The 22,591-nt window shown below is 41.2% G+C and overlaps 1 protein-coding gene across 1 annotated transcript; it reads right to left on the minus strand.

Annotated features, from left to right (window-relative positions):
* Positions 1-1,828: 1,828 nt before the first annotated feature.
* On the minus strand, positions 1,829-2,980 carry LOC145414054 (uncharacterized). The gene has a single exon (XM_080283616.1). The coding sequence runs from the start codon at positions 2,978-2,980 to the stop codon at positions 1,829-1,831; it is 1,152 nt and encodes a 383-aa protein (XP_080139742.1).
* Between the last annotated feature and the right edge of the window lie 19,611 nt (positions 2,981-22,591).

Here is a 22,591-nt window from a genome sequence, read left to right on the forward strand (position 1 = left end):
CCTTTACGCATACTGAAGGGAAAGAAAAATCCTTCGAAGGGAAGGAAAAGTTTAGGGAAGGAATTATTTTTAAGAATATGGCCGATAGGGCCTCGATGAACTCACACCACCACATCCTATCTTGTGCTAACTCCTCAAGATCTCCCCAACACTCATCTCCAGCTTCCCATCTCATTGTCCTCACCCACGTCTCTTTTGGCCTTCCTCTACCTCTCCTACCAAGTGCCACCCACCCTGGTGTACCTCGTACTATTCCCTGTCTCCTATACACATGTCCTAGCCACTTCCATCGTGAAAACCTAACATATTCATCGACCGGCTGCACTCCCGTTATTTCTCTAATTCTACTATTTGGTATCCTTTCCCACCACTTAACTCCTAATATTCTTCTAAGTGCTTTTTTTTTCAAACACCAAGAATTTATTTTCCATAGTCACTGTGCTGTACCAAGACTCGTGTCCATAAATTATGATACTCCTAACCATTACCTAATAAAGTTTGATTTTTGTATGCACAGAAAAATTGTTATTATTCCAAATATTTTAAAGCATTCCCATTGCCTGATTAGCCTTCTTTAACCTTTCCTCGATTTCAAAGTTCAAAGAACCATCCTTGGCTAAATAAGTACCTAAATATTTAAACCTATCAACTTGCTTTACAACCATACCTCCAATTACACATTCCTGCACATTTTCCATATTCATATTGATTATTTCAGTTTTTCCACAATTAATAACCAAACCCACCTTGCGACCTTCACTCACCAAACAGTCCAACACTCTCTGCATCTCTTCTGGCCCATCACAAATCAAAACTATATCATCTGCATAATCTAAATCCAAAAGTTTCCTGTTCTCTCCCCAAAGTATACCTGCACCGGTTTCTGTTCCAACGCGTTTCATAATGTAATCAATGACCAATATAAATAGTAAAGGCGATAGAACACCACCTTGAATTACTCCGGACTTGACTTCAAACGAATCACTCAGACAACCATCAACCATCACTTTACAAAATGTGTCCTCATGCATGTTCATAAAGACCCTCACAAACTCCTCTGGTATTCCATAATGTCTCATAATCTTCCCCATAGTCTCTCTCGAAACACTATCAAAAGCCTTTTCAAAATCAACAAAACAAAGACTTAACGGTACTCTCATTTCATTAACTTGCTGCATCAAATGCCTAACTATAAAGATCTGATCATTGCAACCATGTCCCTTTCTAAAATCAGCCTGTTCATCCCTCAGAATACCCTCAACCACCAGCTCCAACCTATTCAACAACACTCTACTGAAAACTTTCAAAGCTATCGGTGACATAGAGATTCCCCTCCAATTACCACATTCACTCAGGTCTCCCTTCTTCGGAACTTTAACAATTACACCATTCTTCCAAACTGATGGTAGTAACCCCGTCACCCATATCTTATTGAATAGCTTGGTCAAGATCATTATTAATCTATCCCCCTCCACTTTAAACATTTCCGGAAATAAACCATCCTCCCCTGGTGCCTTATTCTTCTTTAACTGTTTTACTGCTTTCTCCACTTCTGCAAGCCTCAACTCTCCTGTCTCTATATTTAAATCTTCCTGAGCAGATGGTATATCCTCTTCTGGTGGTAATGGTCTATTAAGAACTGTCTCAAAATGCTCTTTCCATCTATTTTTAATATCTCCATCTTTGGTCAATAAATTTCCTTCCCTGTCTCTAACTGGTATTTCCTTGCATTTACCTGCATTACCACTCAGTTCTCTAATCGATTCATATACTATTCTTTGACTCTGTCAAAGAACAACAACAATCATCACACTTGAAAATTCTTCACTCATGAATGAATTAATATGTGACAGGCGAGATTAGCCTTCTGTGCAAATAGTTTACCACATTCATCACACTTGAAATTCTTCACTCCTGAATGAATTAATAGGTGTTTGGTGAGACTATCCTTATATGCAAATAGTTTACCACATTCATCACACTTGAACTTCACTCCTGAATGAATTAATATGTGACGGGTGAGCTCAACCTTCTGTGCAAATAGTTTACCACATTCATCACACTTGAAATTCTTCACTTCTGAATGAATTAATAGGTGTCTGGTGAGATTTTCCTTCAGTGTAAATCGTTTACCACATTCATCACACTTGAACTTCTTCACTCCTGAATGAATTAATAGGTGCTGAGTGAGACTACTCTTGTGTGCAAATCGTTTACCACATTCATCACACCTGAACTTCTTCACTCCTGAATGAATTAATAGGTGCTGAGTGAGATTACTCTTGTGTGCAAATCGTTTACCACATTCATCACACTTAAAATTCTTCACTCCTGAATGAATTAATAGGTGCTGAGTGAGAATATTCTTATGTGCAAATAGTTTACCACATTCATCACACTTGAACTTCTTCACTCCTGAATGAATTAACAGGTGCCGAGTGAGAATATTCTTGTGTGCAAATAGTTTACCACATTCATCACACTTGAAATTCTTCACTCCTGAATGAATTAATAGGTGCTGAGTAAGACCACCCTTCCGTGCAAATCGATTACCACATTCATCACACTTGAACTTCTTCACTCCTGAATGAATTAATAGGTGCTGAGTGAGACTACTCTTGTGTGCAAATCGTTTACCACATTCATCACACTTAAAATTCTTCACTCCTGAATGAATTAATAGGTGCTGAGTGAGAATATTGTTATGTGCAAATAGTTTACCACATTCATCACACTTGAACTTCTTCACTCCTGAATGAATTAATAGGTGCTGAGTAAGACCACCCTTCCGTGCAAATCGATTACCACATTCATCACACTCAAAATTCTTCACTCCTGAATGAACAACTGCATGTTTGTTAAGACTTTTCTTTAAAGGAAATGTTTTATCACACTCCAAACATCTGAACTGCTTAACTTCAGCTGAGGACACTGCATCCAGGACAGTCTCATTGTCACTGAGGAACATTTTGTCACTCATCTCACATTCTAACTTTACATCTGGTTCTTCCTTTACAACTTCCATTATTTTGTCATCCACCTCACACTCTGACTTTACATCTAGTTCTTCCTTTACCACCTCCATTATTTTGTCACGCACCTCACACTCTAACTTTACATCTGTTTCTTCCTTTACCACCTCCATTATTCTGTTACGCACTTCACACTGTAACTTTAGACCTGGTTCTTCCTTTACCACCTCCGTTATTCTGTTACGCACTTCATACTGTGACTTTAGACCTGGTTCTTCCTTTACCACTTCCATTATTTTGTCATCCACCTCACACTCTAACTTTGCATCTAGTTCTTCCTTTACCACCTCCGTTATTCTGTTACGCACTTCACACTGTAACTTTAGACCTGGTTCTTCCTTTACCACTTCCATTATTTTGTCATCCACCTCACACTCTGACTTTACATCTAGTTCTTCCTTTACCACCTCCGTTATTCTGTTACGCACTTCACACTGTAACTTTAGACTTGGTTCTTCCTTTACCACTTCCATTATTTTGTCATCCACCTCACACTCTGACTTTACATCTAGTTCTTCCTTTACCACCTCCGTTATTCTGTTACGCACTTCACACTGTAACTTTAGACCTGGTTCTTCCTTTACCACTTCCATTATTTTGTCATTCACCTCATACTCAAATTTACATCTGGTTCATCTTTTGACACCTACACTATTTTGTCACCCACCTCAGACTCTATATATCTTTACATCTGGTTCTTCCTTTATCATCCTGTCATAAGATTCCCCCAGACTCTCTTCATTCCTGCCATAAACTAGTCTCCACTGAACAATACTGCTGATACAAAGGTCATTATTACTGAACAATAACTGCTTCTGCACTTGCAAGTACTATGGAACCATATTTTCAAATAAATAGTTCACTGCTGAATTTTAAGCTATTAATGCAGTCTAAAATACCACTGGGTTCCTTATTTTACCAGTTCTTATCGAGTGTCTATGCAGCGGTTGTACAGCAGTAAATGCAAAGGATATCACAACAGCTAAATGATCCTGGATCAACTCCTACCACTCATCCAGTGATTCATATTCTTACAATGAAAGACATTATGAACAAAGAGTATATGCTACGTATATTTGGAAGAGGTACCTCATGTAGTATGTACAATACTGTACTGAGACAACACGTGCCTATATATCCGTCAACTCGTTACCGTGTATATATTACTCAGGTGGCTCTCTGATGACCACACTTCTTAGATCTGCTTTGCAGAGTCAGTTTCAGCTGTGGACCTGCAACAAGAGCTGCCATTAGACAAGAATCTCTATGAATTTAAAAACACTGCCCAGTGAGCCCTCATTTTGCATGCATCTAATCCAAAATAATTAATTTGCTTTCAGCAGGTATGCTTAGTAGAGAAATTTGAAGAAAGAGCGAGGTCATTAATGTAATGGACTGGTTATATGAGTGGGAAAGTGAGGCTGGTATAGCAGAGTAAGTGGCAGCAGAAGTGTTAGGCATGGCAGGTAATTTAGAAACAAGGGTGGTCAAGGATGAGACCAAGCTATGATGATAGTGATGACTTTCAGGTAGTTAAGGGATGATGCAAAATTAAGAAACAATGACAGGAGAGTGTCTATCTATCGATCTAGAAAAGGGAAAATGTTCCCCCGAGCTAGACCTCACTAGATCATATAGCCTTGCTAGGTAAAAAGAGGGTACTACCCCTCCCGGCATGGCAGCTACCGGGCGTGGTTCGAACAAACGACCCCTGGTCCCAAGTTCAACACTCTACCACTGAGCCACCCTACCCCCTATATCTATCTAGAGCCATACCATAAACCCATAAGGGGTGGCCGCTTGTCTCCGAGTTAGTGGTTTTACTAGTCCAGCGGATAAGGCAAACAATCGTTCACTTTCTCAGGAAAACACCAAATTTTGCACAGTTGTAGAAGGGACCCAGACAATCATTTTCTGAGATGGACCTCCAGAATCTTGGGCCCCTGATGGTCACCATCTTGGATTTCAAAATGGCTGCCTTTCAACCCATATTTTCTTCAATTACTCCAATAATATGACAGACAGAAACATAATTCCAATGGCTAACCCCAGGTTTTTAGGGTCTGGCACTTGAATGGAATGATTTTTCTGACCCGGTAAAGGTCGGCCATCTTCGATTTCAAGATGGTCGCCTTAGAACCCCATTTTCTTCAATAACTCCAATACTATGATAAATAGAAACAATTCCAATGACTAACCCTTTGTTTTCAGGGTCTGGCAATCCAATGGAATCACTGTCCGATGTGGAAGGTCGGCCATCTTGGAATTCAAGGTGGCTACCTGCTGAAGCCCATTTCCATTATAACTCTGATACAATGGCAAACATCTATTGCATGTCTTTTTGATGAAATTCAGATATTAAAACAATGTCCATCGCAGTCACATAATGACGCACATGGCAAGTTAGCCTTGTAGTACTTGCAGTTCCCTTTGCAAGCAGTTTTACAGTGGCAACTGATTAATTCTGAGCAGGTGTTCTGGACAACAGGCAACTTTGTCCATACAGGGTGCCAAGTACTGTTGAGTTTCTGCCAACCCCAGACAGATGGTGATGGGAGCTCTGGTTGGGAAACTAAAGCTTGGCCCCAAACATGTCCAGCCTGGTACTATGCTCTTACGGTATGTTCCTCAAGAGCATCAGCTGTGGGAGGAATGTGTTCAATTGTCCTTGCCCTCTTCGGGAATAAGAACCTGTGCACGTCATTCACAGACTTCAAGTCCATTGTCCTGTCATACACCACTGCCATGAACCATTCTAGTTTGTGGAATTCACTGTAGACAGATGCAGGTTTGGTGGACAGAGCATGAAAACTGGCTGTGATGTCAGGAAAGACCTCCCATGCCTTCCAGGCTGTCATCTTACCTTTGTTGGCAAAGAATGACACTGTATCACAACCCGTGACGACAAGAAAAAAGGCCAATGCCTCTGCTTTCCTGCGCCCAAGAGCTGATAAAGCCGGTACGCTGCAACCGCTACCTCTTTCCGCCTCCAATCCACCCAGCCATCCCACTCAACTCTCCTGCCCAAAGACCTCTTTCTGCTTCCAATCCACCCAGCGATCCCACTCAACTCTCCTGGGCAAAGACCCCAACACCTGCAGATCCAACTAGAGTACTTTAGCACCATAAATCACTGTACACATACATGAACATATGTTTGTAACCTTTTTGTAGATATTATATACTATGTAAATACAGTATGTAAGTAGTTGTAAGTAGGATCCAAGTAGGGCATCAATGCTTGCTCAGTGTTATGTCTACGAGGTATGAGTCACGACTTCCATAGTCGCACCGCCTCTCTCTCTCTCTAGCCAGTGGTAACCGGCGATCAGTAGCTGTCCAAACGGGTCTGGGGTTGGACATGCAATTGTCCACCATCGCTGTATATTGATTCAAGATGGTGTTTAATATACTGTCAGAAAACTACTACAAGACTTTGCCTTTACCTGCAAGTGACGTAAAGGGGGCCATCGACAGCTTTAACATTTGGTGGAAAGCGAGTGGGATAATAGTGAATTACGTCTTCTGTGGGCCAGTTTTGCTGCGTCTATCTTCCCATGCTACTGTCTGCTGTTCTTCACACGACGACACACAGCCTATCTCCGCCCTAGCCTCCAGCCCTGTTTGCAGTCTCGGTGTGGAATCGTTCTGGCAGTTTTAATGTAATTTTGGGAATTTCCTCCACATCAATGTCCCACCTATCACCACGCCACCACAACCAGTGAACCACACAAAGCTCCTGCTCCCATCAACCTACAACCTGCCTTTGCCTGCCTGCCTGTGTTCCTGTCCAGCCTGCTGTAACGGTTAGTTTCAGCCCCCACAAACTCCACCCCAGACCCCACTCCAGGAAGCAGCCTCCAACTGCCGCCTGACGCCATTACGTCATAGTTTTCCCCACCCACCACACACACCGACGTCACCCAGGGAGCGTGGCCAGTCACACCGAGCTACGTCACAGTCTCGTGCTCCTATCAGCTTCTCGTTCTGCCCAATGAAGAGCTGCACCCAGTGACGTCACAGACACTTTCACCCAATCACGAGGAGACGAGAGTCTCACTTTTCTCCAGCCTTCGGACAGACCACATCTCACTACAAAGTATTTCCTACCTGCATTTTCATGCAATTCCCCATTCCATCACACTGATTAATCCCTTTCTACAGAGAAGCCAAGCTGTCTCTATTGACTGTGATATTTTCACCATTTACTCTCATCCATTCATTGCATTTTTGTCCCTTATTTTTCATTCAGTCAGAATTTTTCATTCACTCACTCCTACTTCATCCCATTTTCTCCCACTCATACTCAGCTGTAAATAACGCATTCATTTTCACTCATATTCATTGTATATAAATCATTTCTTCACAGATTACAGATATTTCTATTTATTTTTTCTCATTTATTCATCCATTTGTTCATTTAGTTTTATTTGCTTACTTCCTACTCTGTTAATGTCCTTTTTTAAAAAGGTAGATCTCTCACCTATTGAAACTGACGGTAACACAGATAACGCTGTATGTAATGATAATGTAAAACTTCGCAGTGGCAGATCTTATACCAAACCAACCGTAAGTTCCCTACCTGTTTCTACTACACCTGTTACTCCTACTCTAAATCCAGATATATTAACTCCAGATACTCTATCATCTTCTCCAACTGATTCTCCTGAAACCACTCAGTCTTCTCCACAGTCTTTATCCCTCCCTACAACTAAACATACACACACCACTACCGCTACGACACTTCCTTCCCACACATCGTCTCAGTTCACTACCGTGCCTACTTCCTCACCTTCGCGGTCTCACTCTCTTCTTACGATGGCAACTCAGAACCCTCCACCTCCACAGTCCATATATTTAGATGATGTGAATAGACACAAATTTACAGAAGATAGTACTGTTTCAATTTACGATTTCCTCAGAGAGGTCGAAAACGACCTTCATAATCGCCAGATTGTAAATGAACCCTTGAAAATTTCGTATCTTCTCAGTCGACTTCACCATGGCAGATCATTAATAGGAGCCGCTATTCATGCGGGGCACTTCGAAGATTGTCAAACATTTGACACGTTTAGCCAACGGTTTATTCAATACTGTTGCCATTATTCCAATTCTGCATCCCTTATAGGATTAACTAATCTCCCCAGACAAATGCAGGAAGACATGAAGGTACATCCCCAACATGCAAAAGTAATTGAGGCAGCCGCTACTATGAGGGCGACGAGTTCAGAGTTGCGCCAATTATTCCGTGGTACTCAATGGGTAACAGAACACAACGGGGAGATCATGATTACATTAAATAATTTTGCAGACTTGTTCGGTTACTTTAGATTTCTCAATTGGCTTTCGGACTCCCAAAAACAAATTGCACTACAAGTTGGCTTTAAACCAGGAGACAAAATAATGGATGTCAGTAAAACAATTGTAGAGAGGTCAGGAACAGACTTCACTCGCCAGGTCGATTCTTACAGTTCACCCTCTCCCTCTGCAGGTGGTACTGCGATAGTACTGCACACCAGCATCACTTCATCTGATTCCTCTCGTTCACGGCCAACTACAATGAAGAGATTAGGAATTTGAAGCGGGAAAATGTTGAACTGAGGAGGAAACTAGAAGAGAGTACTAATAAAACGGAGAAGGTGAGTAATGTATTAGAAGAACATAAGGCAAAGTGGGCACACGTTGAAGAAGAACAGAAAGAAGTGGTCAGCTTAAGAGAGATCATCCAGGAAGAAAGGGAAATGAACAAGAAAGAAATGGAAGAAAATGTAGTGAAAATACTGAAGAAAAAAGAGAAAATAGTGAGAGAAACTGTAGAAAGGAACAGATGTGTGGTAGTATTTGGAAACAGGGGAAGAGGAAGAAAAGGTTAGGTTTGTAAGACTCGAGAGAGACACGAACATGGTGAGAGGAATATTAGGCAAGATTGACCCCGAAGGAGACAAGTGGGTAAAAGAAATTGAGGAAGTAAGGAGGATAGGGCCTTATAAGAAAGGGGAAACAAGACCAATGAGAGTCAAGTTTACATCAGAAAGTGTAATAAATGAGATACTTAAAGTGACCTGGAAATTAAGCAAAGAGGCGGGGATGGAAGATATTATAATAAGAAAAGATCTGAATGAAGAAGAAAGAGAAGTTTTAAAATCATTAAAGGAAGAAGTAAAGGAAAAAAATGATAAGAGGACAGAGGAAGAACGTAATACTTTTTTTTGGAGAGTATTGGATATGAAAGTAAGGAAATGGTATTTAAGGAAATAGAAGTGAAGGAAACTAGGGGGGATGGTTGTGAAAGATCAGAAGTTGAGGAAGTGTTACGGACAGAGAGTAGGAGAGAAGAGGGTATTAAAAACGTCAAAAATAATTTGAAGGTGATATATACTGATGTTGATGGTTTCATATAGACAAGGATCGAAATTAATGATTTCTTGAGAGAACATGAACCTGATGTCATGTGCTTTGTAGAGACCAAATTAAGAGAAGATATTGATGTTCATTTGGGAGATGGTAAATACAAACTATGGAGAAAAGACAGAAAAGAAAAAAAGGGAGGAGGAGTGATGATAGAGGTGAAGAACAACATAAATGTAGATACTGTGGAAATGGGAGAAGGCAGGGCTGAAGTGATATATAAGAAATTAGAAACTGGAGAGAATGTTAAGAGAGATATGGCGGTAGTGTATGTTCCCCCAAAGAGGAGAGCATGGAAGGATGACGAATACCATGAGATGTTGTCAGATATGGCTAGCTACTTGCAAAAAATAATTGAGAAAAGCAATAATATAATTTTGGTGGGTGACTTTAATTGTAAAGAGGTGAACTGGGAGGAATAGTACTCGGGAGGCGGCGAGGATTCGTGAGGCACTATGTTATTAAATATAATAATGAATAATGTGATGACGCAATGGGTCAAAGAAGAGACACGGTTTCGAGGTGAGGACACACCAGCAAGGTTAGATTTACTGTTCACCAAAGAACCCGATGTAATAGAATCATTGGAATATCTCTGTCCTTTGGGAAAAAGTGATCACGTGGTCATTGAGTTCCAGATGTTAATAGGAAACGTCGCGCCAAGAGACGAGCTTCATAGACAGGGAAGATACAACTTTGGCAAAGCAAATTTTACAGGATTGAGAAACTTTTTTGAAAACGCGGATTGGAGAAAATTCAGAGAAACAAGAGAGATACAGAGGAAGTGGGATATCTTTCTAGACCTCTATAATTTGGGAGTGGAAAAATTTTTACCAAGAGTAAGAGGGAAAGAAAACAGGAAAAAGGAGTGGTTTAATAGAAGGTGTATGATAGCAAAAAAAGAGAGAGATAAGGCGTGGAACAATTGGAGAAAGAGAGGTAACAACAGAACAAAGGAAGACTATAAAAGAACAAGAAATGAATACACAAGAATACGTAGAGAAGAAGAAAGGAATTTTGAAAAAGGTATAATTGACAAATGCAAGGATGAACCCAAACTGTTTTATAGATTTGTTAATGGCAAACTGAAACAAAAGGAAGGAATCACCAAGCTGAAAGCAGAAGGAGAGGTCTTTAAGGATGCGGCAATGCAAGCAGAACTAATGAACAAACGTTTCCAGTCAGTTTTCACTAAAGAAAAGGAGCTTGTGGAAGGGGAGGGAGTGATTAAAAATGTTCCGGTGATGAAAGATATAAAAGTGGAGGTACAGGAAGTGTATAAATTACTGGAAACTCAAGATGTAAGGAAAGCCCCAGGACCTGATGGAATTTCTAATTGAGTACTGAAGGAATGCAGAGAACAACTGGCGGATAAAATTCACAGCTTAATTGTATGCTCACTGGAAGAGGGGAAAGTGCCAAAAGAATGGAAGAGGGCAAATGTGGTACCAATTTACAAGGGAGGAAACAGGGAAGAACCCCTGAATTATAGACCAGTGTCTCTAACCAGCATGGTCGCAAAATTGTGTGAGAGAATCCTGAAAGACAGATGGATAAAATATCTGGAAGAGATGAATATTTTGGCTGAATGTCAGTTTGGATTCAGAAGTGGAAGGTCATGTGTTTCAAACTTGTTGAGCTTTTACTCAAGAGCGATTGACGTGGTACAGAAGAGAGATGGTTGGGTGGACTGTGTGTACTTAGACTTAGAGAAGGCCTTTGACAGGGTACCTCATAAGAGACTAATGTGGAAACTAGAATATATAGGAGGACTAAAGGGGAAACTTCTGGAATGGATGAGAGACTTTTTGAGAGACAGACAAATGAGGACAGTAATAAAGAAAAAGATGTCTGGATGGAGGGAAGTAACAAGTGGAGTCCCTCAAGGCTCAGTGTTGGCGCCAGTGATGTTCCTGATTTACATAAACGATATGGTAGATGGAGTGAACAGTTATGCACTGTTTGCTGATGATGTAAAGATCTTGAGGAAGATAGAGGCTGAGGAGGATTGTAAAATACTGCAGGAGGATTTGGATAGGATACACAATTGGAGCCGGACATGGGAAATGAAATTTAATGTAAAGAAATGTAAAATATTGGAAATGGGTAAAAGTACCAGGAGACCATCACTGAATTATTTGTTGGGTAATGAATTAATCACAAAAAAGGAGAGAAGAGAAAGATTTGGGAGTGCTGGTCCAAGATAGTTTGTCACCTGAAAAGCACATTAACAAGATAGTTGGAGAGACTTATAAGCTCTTGACTAACATAAGAGTAGCATTTCATTATATGGATGAGGAAATGATGAAAAAATTGATAGTGGCCATGATCCGCCCCAGGTTAGAATATGCAGCAATAGTGTGGTCCCCACACAAAAAGAAAGATATAAACAAGATTGAGAGAATACAAATAACAGCAACCAAGATGGTCCCCAGTCTAACAGACCTGTCATACAGAGAGAGGCTGGAAAAACTGGATTTGCCTTCGTTAGAGGAAAGGAGAAAGAGGGGAGACATGATAGCGGTGTTCAGGACCATGGTGGGAGCAGATAAAATTGACAAAGAGGATCTGTTTGTATGGGATAAGAGAGCAACAAGAGGACATGGAATGAAATTGAAAAAGTCAAGCTGCTTGAAGGATATCAAGAAATATAGCTTTCCTTACAGAAGTACAGACTTATGGAATAGCCTGGACAAAGAGATCGTCCAGTCTAAAAACTTAAACGAGTTTAAAGTTAAATTCGACTTACTGAGAAATAGCGACGGAAACCCACGAGCATAGTACATTCCGTGTATATCACTATCTATCTATCTATCTATTGCCAGACGCCTCAATCCCGTTTGGGGTGGCCACAAACAAATCGCCTCCAAGTCGCCCTGTCCCCCGCCATTTCACTGCCCTGCTCCCAACTCACACCCCCCTCTCTCATATCACAATTAGGTATATTAGGTAAATACTTAAATATCTGGAACGACTTAGACAAAGAGGTGGTGCATGAGAAAAACATTCATGTGTGTAAAGGTAGACTTGATAAATGTGGATATGGAGACAGGACAACACGAGCATTGCTCAATTCCTGTATACTACAAATAGGTAAATACAAATAGGTAAATACAAGAACCAAACCTAATAATCGGTCTCACTCACAATATCGTTCACCTTCTAGCGGTCGTGACAATGCAACTCTGCGACGAAGCAAAACAATTCTCAATTCCGTGCTGGCACTGCGGTAATGTAGGTCATAGAAAGTCTAGCTGTGCATACAAAGAAAGACGTTTTCGCTCACGGGAATGCCTGCACGCGCCTTCGTGGTCCTGACGGCTAACTTGCAAGTACAATAAGAATAGCACAACTCACTCCACGGACGAGTGCCGTTACCTTAACCCCGGGGTGTCACTTTCGTGACGCTTGGGCACAATGGATCATACCGCAGGGCGTCACTTTTGTGATTCTGTGTTATTTTGAATTCACCCGGGCTTACAAGTGGTGGCTTGTATCATCTATCAGTACTGCCAATGTCCAACACTAGTCAGCACTCCAAATCTCATCTGTACTCCCATCCATTGTTGACAATTTAGCCATTTTTCTCCGTTCCTGACTCCCCTCCCTACCTGCCCTCCATTACCCTGTCCTCTCACCTCCCCGGCCGCGCTGCACTAAAGCAAATTTCCCCTGGAATTATCCACTGATTTCATCCATTGAAATAAGCCCTATGCCCTATTCTTATACAAAATAATATATACCAAAAAGAAATAAGGTAAGTGATAGTGCTATACACCTTGATTTGGCTAATTATCACCTGACAACACCTCACGTGCACTCGTTCGCTAATTTCCCATGGAAATTTCCCCTTTGAAATATGCTGTATAATCTATTCTCGTAAAAAAAATTTATATATTTGAAAGGAAGGGAGAAGCCAAAGTGACATTTACATTCACCTGGAACTACCTACTTTTTTCTGTATTTTTGAGATTTCCTAGTAATCATTTTTTAGCATGTACTGCTACTGTCCACCAATAGTTCGCACTCCTAATCTCATCTGTACTCCCATCCATTGTTGACAATTTAGCCATTTTCCCCAGTTCTTGACTCCTCTCCCTACCTTCCCTCCAGTACCCTCTCACCCCTCCCTACCTGCCCTCCATTACCCTGTCCTCTCACCTCCCACGCCACACTGCGCTAAGCAAATTTCCCCCGGATTTTTCCACAGATTTCATCCATTGAAATAAGCCCTATGCCCTATACTTATACAAAATAATATATACCAAAAAAAAATAAGGTAAGTGATAGTGGTATACACCAGGAATTGGCTAATTATCACCTAACAACACCTCACATGCATTCATTTGCTAAATTCCCACGGTAATTTCCCCTTTGAATTATGCCTTGTAATCTATTTCTGTAATAAAAATATATATCAGAAAGGAAGGGAGAAGCCTAAGTGACATTTACATTCACCTGGAACTACCTATTTCTTTATGTATTGCCAAGATTTTCTACCCATAATTTATTAGCATGTAAGTTAGCAGCTGTCAGCCCCATTGTCACCGTCAACTCTTGCCTTCTCAGATAAGCTGCGCCATTTAGTTCCTTGTCCTCCTCTGTGGTCAAAGAATGCCGCACTCGCACCCCGCCATTTCTGCCGCTTCTGCGCCATTCCAAAGGGCCCCGTGACCTCTACACCCAGAAAAACTCGTGGGGGAAGCAGGAAAGGACTAAGTGACTCTGCAGTGGAACGTGAATTAGCCGAATTATCAATGATAATGATGGATAGTGACTATGACCCTTCGGGGGATTCGTGTGATGAGCCGGGTGAGGAAATCGTGCCAGAAACTACTAGTACGAGTGCTTCAGTGTCCAAAGTTATCCCTAGCTCCAAGGAAAGAAGCCGTTAGTGCAGCAAGGGAAGGCATTTGGGAAGGGAGTGAAAAGGCGGCGGGTTAGCCCCAGAACAATGGCCCCGCGTGACCCAGCCCGCCATGAGTCCCGAGTTGATTCACCTCCCCGTTCCCCAAGCCCCACTTCACTCATTTCTTCCTCTTCTTGTGCTGAATTTTCTCCGGAGTCTTCATCGTCGGAGTCACCACCAGCATCAACCGTGAAGGCAGGCCGTAGAGGAAGAGGTAAAACCTTGACCTGTAAAAGTACAGTTGCCAGTAGAGTAAGGGCTGCTAGTGCTGTACGGCAACCCAGGGTCAATGCGAGTGACCTTGAACCAGAAATCTGCCTCACAGCCACCCTCCACCCTCACCCACCCTACACCACCACGACAAGGAATCCTGGACGCCTTCGCATGGACGGAAGGGTCCGATTTTGTGCCAGAACATTTAGCTTTTGATGAGAGCTCCTCAGGAGTTCTGCCTGCCTTCACTATTGACAATAATGCTGAGTGTGTGGACTACCTTTTGGCCTTCCTAGATGACGAAGTCATGCAGCACATATGTGATGAGACCAACAGGTATGAATCACAACGTGCTGCAAGTGGTACAGGTGCAGCCAAGATGCAACAGTGGTCCATGCTGGGAGTGCAGGAGCTGTATGTGTTCTTCGCCCTCATGCTTCTCATGCCACACTCAAAGAAGCATGAGTTGGAAGAATACTGGTCCATGGACCCCTTACTACCCTCACCCACCTTCAATAAGTACATGGCCAGAGATCGCTTCTGGAACATCATGGGAAACCTGCACTTTGCCGACAACGATGTACCTTCCCAAACCGACCCACTCTGGAAGATCCGGGAGATTCTGAGCAGAATGAAGGATAAGTTTATGTCATTCTTCCACCCCTTTCAGAAGGTTGTCATTGACGAATCCTTGGTTTTGTTCAGAGGACGTCTTCGGTTTGTGCAGCACATTCCAAGCAAATGCCATCGCTTTGGAATCAAGTTCTTTGTACTGTGCGACTGTAAGACGGGGTACATCCTTGACTTCGTCATTTATTCAGCCAGCACTGTCGATCTGGATAAAACACACCCCCTTGGCTTCTCAGGCTGTGTAGTGAAAGTGCTCCTTGAAAAGTATTTTGGTGGGAATCATGTGCTTTATACAGACAACTGTTATACAGCACCGAAACTTGCCAAATACCTTTCAGAGCACGGCATTGGCTCTTGCGGCACTGTCAAAAGTAATCGTGCCCACTTCCCTAAATTCCCAGAGGCAGGAACCTCGCAGCGAGGAGACGTGCACCTACGCAAGTCTGAGAAGATGCTGGCAATACGGTGGCATGACAAGAGGGTCGTGCACATGCTCACCACCGTACACAAGGGGGAAATGACAGACAGTGGGAAGGTCGACCACAGGACAGGCGAACCTGTGATGAAACCTGATGCTGTGTTGGACTATAATATCAACATGCGGCTGGTGGACAAGTCCGACATGATGATTGGAGAGATCGACTGCCTCAGGAAGAATACTAGGTGGTACAGGAAAGTTTTTCTGCATCTCATAGATATGACGATGCTGAACGCCTTCATCCTGTACAAGATGAAGGTCAAGCCACCCAAGTCCTTCTCCCTGAGGTTGTTCGCCAGGACTTGTGTCCAGCAGCTGCTTGAAAGATACGGTAGGGTGACAGCAGCAACTCCAAGGCGCCATCCAGTAACACTTCCTGACAGACTTGAGCAGAGGGCGTACATGGATCGGCACAGACTGGTGCAAATGCCTGCCACAACCAAGAGGAAGGCTGCAATCCGTAGGTGCCAGGTGTGTGCACATACCACCTGAGCACAAATGCACCTCTTGGCAGTGCGCTGAGTGCCAGGTTCCCCTCTGTGTTACCTGCTTCTTTGATTACAACAGCCAGAAGCAGTTCTAAATGTGCAAGTGGGAAAGGAAAATAATGTGTAAATTGCAAGTGAAAGCAATGGATGTACAGTACATATGATTGAACAGTGTATTATAGTTTTATGTTACTGAAAGTGACAGTGAATAACATAGTGTAAGTAAAAGAGAAGTGTAAATATTGAAAATACAATAGAAAATGTAAATAGAAATGTAAGTAATTAGTAATATAAGAATATGAGTACAAATACTTGAGGTTATAACAGTGAAAGTGAATCCGTGGCTCTCTACGAATTTTACTGAATGAAAAATTGAATGACTTCAGTGACAATAAACTAATACTACTGAAGGAAACTTATGGATAAAGACTGGAGATATATATAAGTGTTATATAGTAATAGAAATATAAAGTGTGAGGGGTTTTATGAATAATAAATGACAGAGTACCAACAGCGAACTAGCGCAAGTGGGAAAGTCATACGCGCTCGTATTCATTGCTTTCACAGTGGGTTTTTTTGGAGTATGGTTCCCAAACTACTTGATAATCATAGAATAGTGTTTCTAGTGATAATATCTGGCTGTGGTAATCATATTACGGGTTGTCGGGAGGTGTAAAGTGGAGACTTCGTTACCCAACTTCAGAGGTCTCCACAAGTCCTACAGTAATCGACGAAGGCTCAACAAACATTCCAGGAGAAAGCTGAAGGTATGTGCCATAAGCATATGTAATTTCAATATTCTAGGCAGTACGGCACTCGTCCTTCACATGCACTGCTCTCCTTACAGAAATCAATTCCTGATTTGTGCTTAGCCAGCATGAGGAAAGACTAATTCACATAATCACTTTCCTTCTAAGGAGAAGGTCCAGTCATGCCGAGGGACCTTGTAATGACCATTATTTATACAGAGTGCAGCTGCAGAACCTTGCTGTCTATATTTTTAATTACAAGTAGTAATGTCTACAGAAGAAAAGTTATAAAAAAAAATAAGGTTATTCATTTTTACAAACTTTTATTTTATTTCTGTGATTATCATACAAGTTGCTTGTGAAAAATATACAGTGTATTTTTCTGAAGTGCAGGCAGTCTTAAATTCCAACTTATAGAGTTAAACAAAATTTTGCTGAACAAGATATTATATTGCCCTTTGCTCTGATATTGAAAAAATGAGCATGTTGGTGCTGTGGATCAAATTTGGTGAGCAGATGCTGCCCACTTCACTTCGCCACAAGCCTCAGTCTTTTAGAGATTTTTTTTTTTTTTTCCCCCAGCAGATATCACAAGTTTCTAACCCCACTCATTTATATTAGATGCACTGAGTATAAATCACTGAGTGTGTTTTTAATAATAATGAAGCTAATTGATGTAATAAGATTTTTACTTTTTTTTTTTTTTTTATATATATAACAGAATGGAGGAAGGAAAAACAAATGGGTAAAAAAAAAAAATAATCCATACACCAGATTATTGGTGTCCTCTGTTCATAAAATATCTGTAACAGTTAGACTTGAACAGTTGTGGGTTGAAATTTGGAGGAAAACAACTCTGGGGAAGCGAGTTCCAGAGAGATGCAGTTCAGGGAATGAAAGAATTCTGATAGGCAGAAGTTCTGCAATATGGTTGAGTGACATTCCAGTCATGAGCGCTACCAGATGCCCGTGTAGCACGAGGGAAGGCATGGAGAGGTGGCACCATGGACCCAACTTCGTCTGAGCATTTGCAAAAAAAATATCTGTAAAATAATGCAAGGGAGGCAACATTCCTTCTTACTTGCAGGGGAGGTAGTTTATATGTAATGGCAGGGTTGTTAATGATTCTAACAGCTTTATTCTGAATTTTGTCAAGTTGTCTTAATACAACCTCTCCACAACCATTCCACAAGGGTGAGCAATATTCAAGCTGAGAGCACACATGACTCTTATAAATTATAGCTAACTGCTCACTGGCGAAGAAGTTACGGACTCTGTACAATACTCCAAGTTTCTTTGAGGCGGTTTTAGCAAGCGATCTGACATGAGAGGTCCAGCTGAGGGCACTGTTAAGTGAGACACCAAGAATTTCAATACTTTTGGAGATGGGAATATTAGTAGCACTGAAGGTAATGTACGAATCTGGCAATATCTGTCTATTAGTAAACTGTATATATTTAGTTTTACTAGCATTAAAAGAGACAAGGTTGTTTTGTCCCCATTCACTGATTGTAGATAGATCTTGATTTATGGAGATGGCTGTACTGAGTTGAGAGGTAGAGATATTAGACTTTGTAAATGGATGTCTGAGTGTGAATGAACTATGTAGTGTTGAGTCATCTGCATATGAGTGAATGGGATTGTGAGTGACAGATAAGAGATCATTAATATGAACCAGAAATAGGGTTGGCGTCAGAACTGATCCCTGCGGCACGCCGGCGTTAAATGAGTGGAAATTCGAATATACATCATCTACTTTTACTCTTATTTTCCTGTCACTAAGATTAGAAGAAATCAAAGGAACAAAAGACGTTAGTCCATAGCAAGGGAGTTTGGACAGCAGGGAATGGTGCCATATTCTGTTGAAAGCTTTAGAGATATCAAGAGCTACTGCATGAGTTTCTCCAAAAAGATCAATTGATTGATGGATGGTATGAGTTAAGAGATTGAGTATGTCAATGGTGGATCTTTCTTGGCGAAAACCGTATTGTCTATCACTAATTAAGTTGTTGGATTCAAGATGTTTAACAATATGCTTATTAATTAAAGTTTCAAATACCTTACCAAGAGAAGATGTGACAGCTATTGGTCTGTAATTGGAGGGGTCAGACGAACTTCCTTTCTTCGGAACTGGGTGGATATTGGCTTCTTTCCATGAATTTGGGAATAAAGAAGTACGTATGCATAGTCTGGATAATTTGGCTAGGACAGAGGCAAGTTCAGGGGAACACTTTTTCAAAACAATTGGCAGAATTCCATCTGGGCCTGGAGCTTTGTTGGTAGGTAAATTGTCTAATATGGATTTTACGTATCTTGTCTGTATTTTAAGTGGGGCAATTTCGGGAGAATCAAGTTCTAGTACTGGGACATTCTGGCTGGTATCATCTATGGTAGAGTTTCTGGCAAAGGTACTAGCAAAGATATCTGCTTTCCCACGTGGGTCATTTGTAATATTGCCATCTGAAGATTTTAGTGGGGGAATGGAAGATGACTTGTTAAAGTTATTATTGAAAGAATTAAGAGTTGACCAGAATATTGTATTGTCATTAGGGTTGTTAAGTAGTTTTGATGCTTGCTTTTGGAGAAAGTTTGATATAGATAGATTTAATACAGCTTTTGCATGATTTCTAGCAATTTTAAATTGGGAGAGTGATTCAGATGTTTTTGATTTTAAGTAAGAGTTATATGCTAATGACTTTTGGGCTGTTGCTCTGGCACAGTTGCCATCAAACCATTTTGGAGAGTTTGATCTTTTAATGAATTGTTGACTTGGTATGAATAAATCCATACCAGCTAGTATTAAGTCGCAAATGTGGGACTGGGTAGAATTGGGATCACTAGAGAAGAAAGACTGCCATGGAACATCAGCAAGATAAAATCTAAATCCATCCCAGTCTGCCCTGTCAAAGTGCCATCGGGTCACCCTGACAGGTTCAGAATGGGGAGGTGTAGGAGGGTTAACTAATAAGGCTTTGATGAGATTGTGGTCAGAGGATCCAAGTGGTGACAGTACCTCTATCCTGTATTGATCTGGATTATTTGTCAAGAATAAATCCAAGAGATGGGCATTATGGTAAGGATTATCAGGTATTCTGGTTGGTTGCTTTACCAACTGGGTGAGATTAAACGATTCCGCAAACAGCTCGCATTCTAGACCAGCGTCGTCAGTCCGGGCAGAATGCAATAACCATTCAACATTGTGTATGTTAAAATCACCCAAAATGGTAATTTCATTGCCAAGGGCAAGGTCAAGGTTACTCAACTGAGTGGATATGGAATCAAATACACTGGGTTCCGAAGAAGCATTGGGGGAACGATAAACTACACAGATATATTTGGTAATGTTTTGGCAATTTAATTTATATAATGAGTAATCAAAACTGGATGAAGTGAAGTTTAAAATAGTATCAACTGCATATTGGGATCTGATATAACAACAGGTGCCGCCCTTGTTTCAAAAGTTTGTAAGGAGATGGTAACTGGGAAAACAAAATGGAGATATATTGGTAGAGGGTGAGATTTGTGGTTCTGTGAGGAAAAGGGCCAAAGGGGATATGGACTGAAGGAAAAAATGAACTGAGTTTAAATTTGTGGTAAGGCCGCGGATGTTGGTAAAGAATAAGGCCGCACCGTCACCTCTTCGCCGACGAGCATTCCCGGAAATAGCAACAGTCGCTGCCAGCACAGTCCCTTGATGGCGACCGGGAGGACCCTGTGCCTCCAGCCCTACCCTGCCGGTGGTGGCAATCCGAGGTACCACCTCATTTGATAGGAAGATTGCAGCGGCCATTACTAAAGATGTGAATAGAAGGTGTGATATGTTATGCGCATGTAGTGTGGTGTAGACAGTTGAAGGTAGAGGTATTATGAGAGCATGCTGGCCTACTCTCTGTGTAAATGAAGGCTTAAAGTAAGAGTCCTACGCCTCTCATCGGACAATGCAGGATTGGATGATGGATGGATGAAAGGTGTGTAAGAAATCGTTGGCATGCCTTATATACAGCACATTGTCACGAATCAAATTCGCGACATTTCCCTTTTGTGAGAAGCCATGAACTATTAGTGGAAAACTCACTGTTTATCGTTCAGTTAACCACTCATTCAGACGGAAGATTTGTCAAATCAATTTTTCATTGTCATACGTGATCGTCTCTGTGTGAGACATTAGCGCTTCCGCTGAGCGATTTGTTTTGGGCGCGTTTCGCTCACTTGACCGTTAGAAAAATGCGGCCTACTGCTCCCCCTTTTTTCCCACGACTTACTCAGTCGCGTGTTTGTTGTGACGGAGAAAGGTCCTGTGCTCCAGAAGTGTGAGAGGTCAGCTAGCACCCAAGCTCCACTAGTACAGTTGCCCAGTCCTCCCACCTTGAATTGGGTGATACACAGCATTCATCGACCAGTATTTCATTTTTGTATTTTCCTAGTCTTAAGAGTTTAATTAAGGTGTTTTTTTTCTAGGCGTAAGAAGTTAGCTCTTGTGTGAGTGAGTGAGTGCGATCTCATTAATTTGATTTGAAATGTAACGTTAAATTTATTTTTGTAATCAATAAATTTAACAGTTCTTTTTCTTGAGCTTAATGTAATGTAAACTCTTGTTTCATTTCTCCAGTTAAGCTTATTTCCCATATAGCTCCTAGCTTGCATAAACGTTTGCCTTTCATAACTGGTACTTAGACCAGTCTTGTATTAAAAACTTAAAATCCGTTGTGCCTTCTAGGAATTAAGCATCAGCATGAACCTGATACTATTGTTAGTATTAGTTATTTATTGTCAGGGGTGAAGTAACTTTCTCCAGAGGCTACAGTACTAATGAACAGCAATTGAGTGATTAGTCTCTGCTGTGTACTGTTGAGAAAGTTTATAAATTCTCGTTCTTAGAGAATCGTGCACAAGCCAGCGTAAAGTAATCGTTGCTTGATGTAGCAAGACAATCATTGTCTCTGCTCTTCAATACTATTATTGAATATTATTATCAATCAAATAATATTTAGCATTTATTTTAAAAACCCAGTGATATTTTAAAAACCTCGTGTTATTATAAAAACCCCGTGACAATTGGCGACCTCATTCCAGGATATTAACTCCTAGCTCTAAAGCTATTCGCGAGATAGTGCTCACTCGTTCATATTTAGGTATTTATAATTAAAGTTTATAGGCACAAGTTTACTGGTGGTTACCGTTAATTTAGCAAGTGAATTTTTGCTTTATCAATCCATAGAGTACTTAACTCTATTTAGTTTATTCTTGGTAACGCCAGACGATTTTATTTGCTCCTGGGAAGTCACCGTACCCATTGTGTTTATTATTGAGTCTTCCCAGTCATTTGCATTTTTGCTTTAATCTTTGTCAGTTAACTAGATAAGACTGGTCACCACTAGCTTGTGTCTGTATTCTTTATTTGTGTTATTAGCATTCGTTTGCGAAGCAGTCAGTACTCAGTTTCGGTTTGCTTAGTAAATTGAGCTAGCATCATGGCAGGCAGTGCTTATGTACAGGAAGCCAAAGATATGGGTCTCACAGACCCAGAGAAAATACAGAGTTACGTTCTCTCACGGTTTAATTACGAGCAAGAATGTGAGAAAGATGCTCGTGAAGAGCGTAGAATTCAGCGCGAATACGAGCGAGAACAGCGCGAACAGGAGCAAAAACAGCGCGAACTCGACTTGGAACATAAGCGAGAACAG

The sequence above is a fragment of the Coenobita brevimanus genome, chromosome 98 (assembly GCF_032717465.1).
Source record: "Coenobita brevimanus isolate Jiangsu-jjx chromosome 98, ASM3271746v2, whole genome shotgun sequence".
In the NCBI taxonomy this organism is placed as follows: Eukaryota; Metazoa; Arthropoda; class Malacostraca; order Decapoda; family Coenobitidae; genus Coenobita; species Coenobita brevimanus.

Excerpts from the sequence above, each read along its gene's own strand:
- LOC145414054 (XM_080283616.1), bottom strand. The coding sequence starts at position 2,980 with ATGAGTGACAAAATGTTCCTCAGTGACAATGAGACTGTCCTGGATGCA.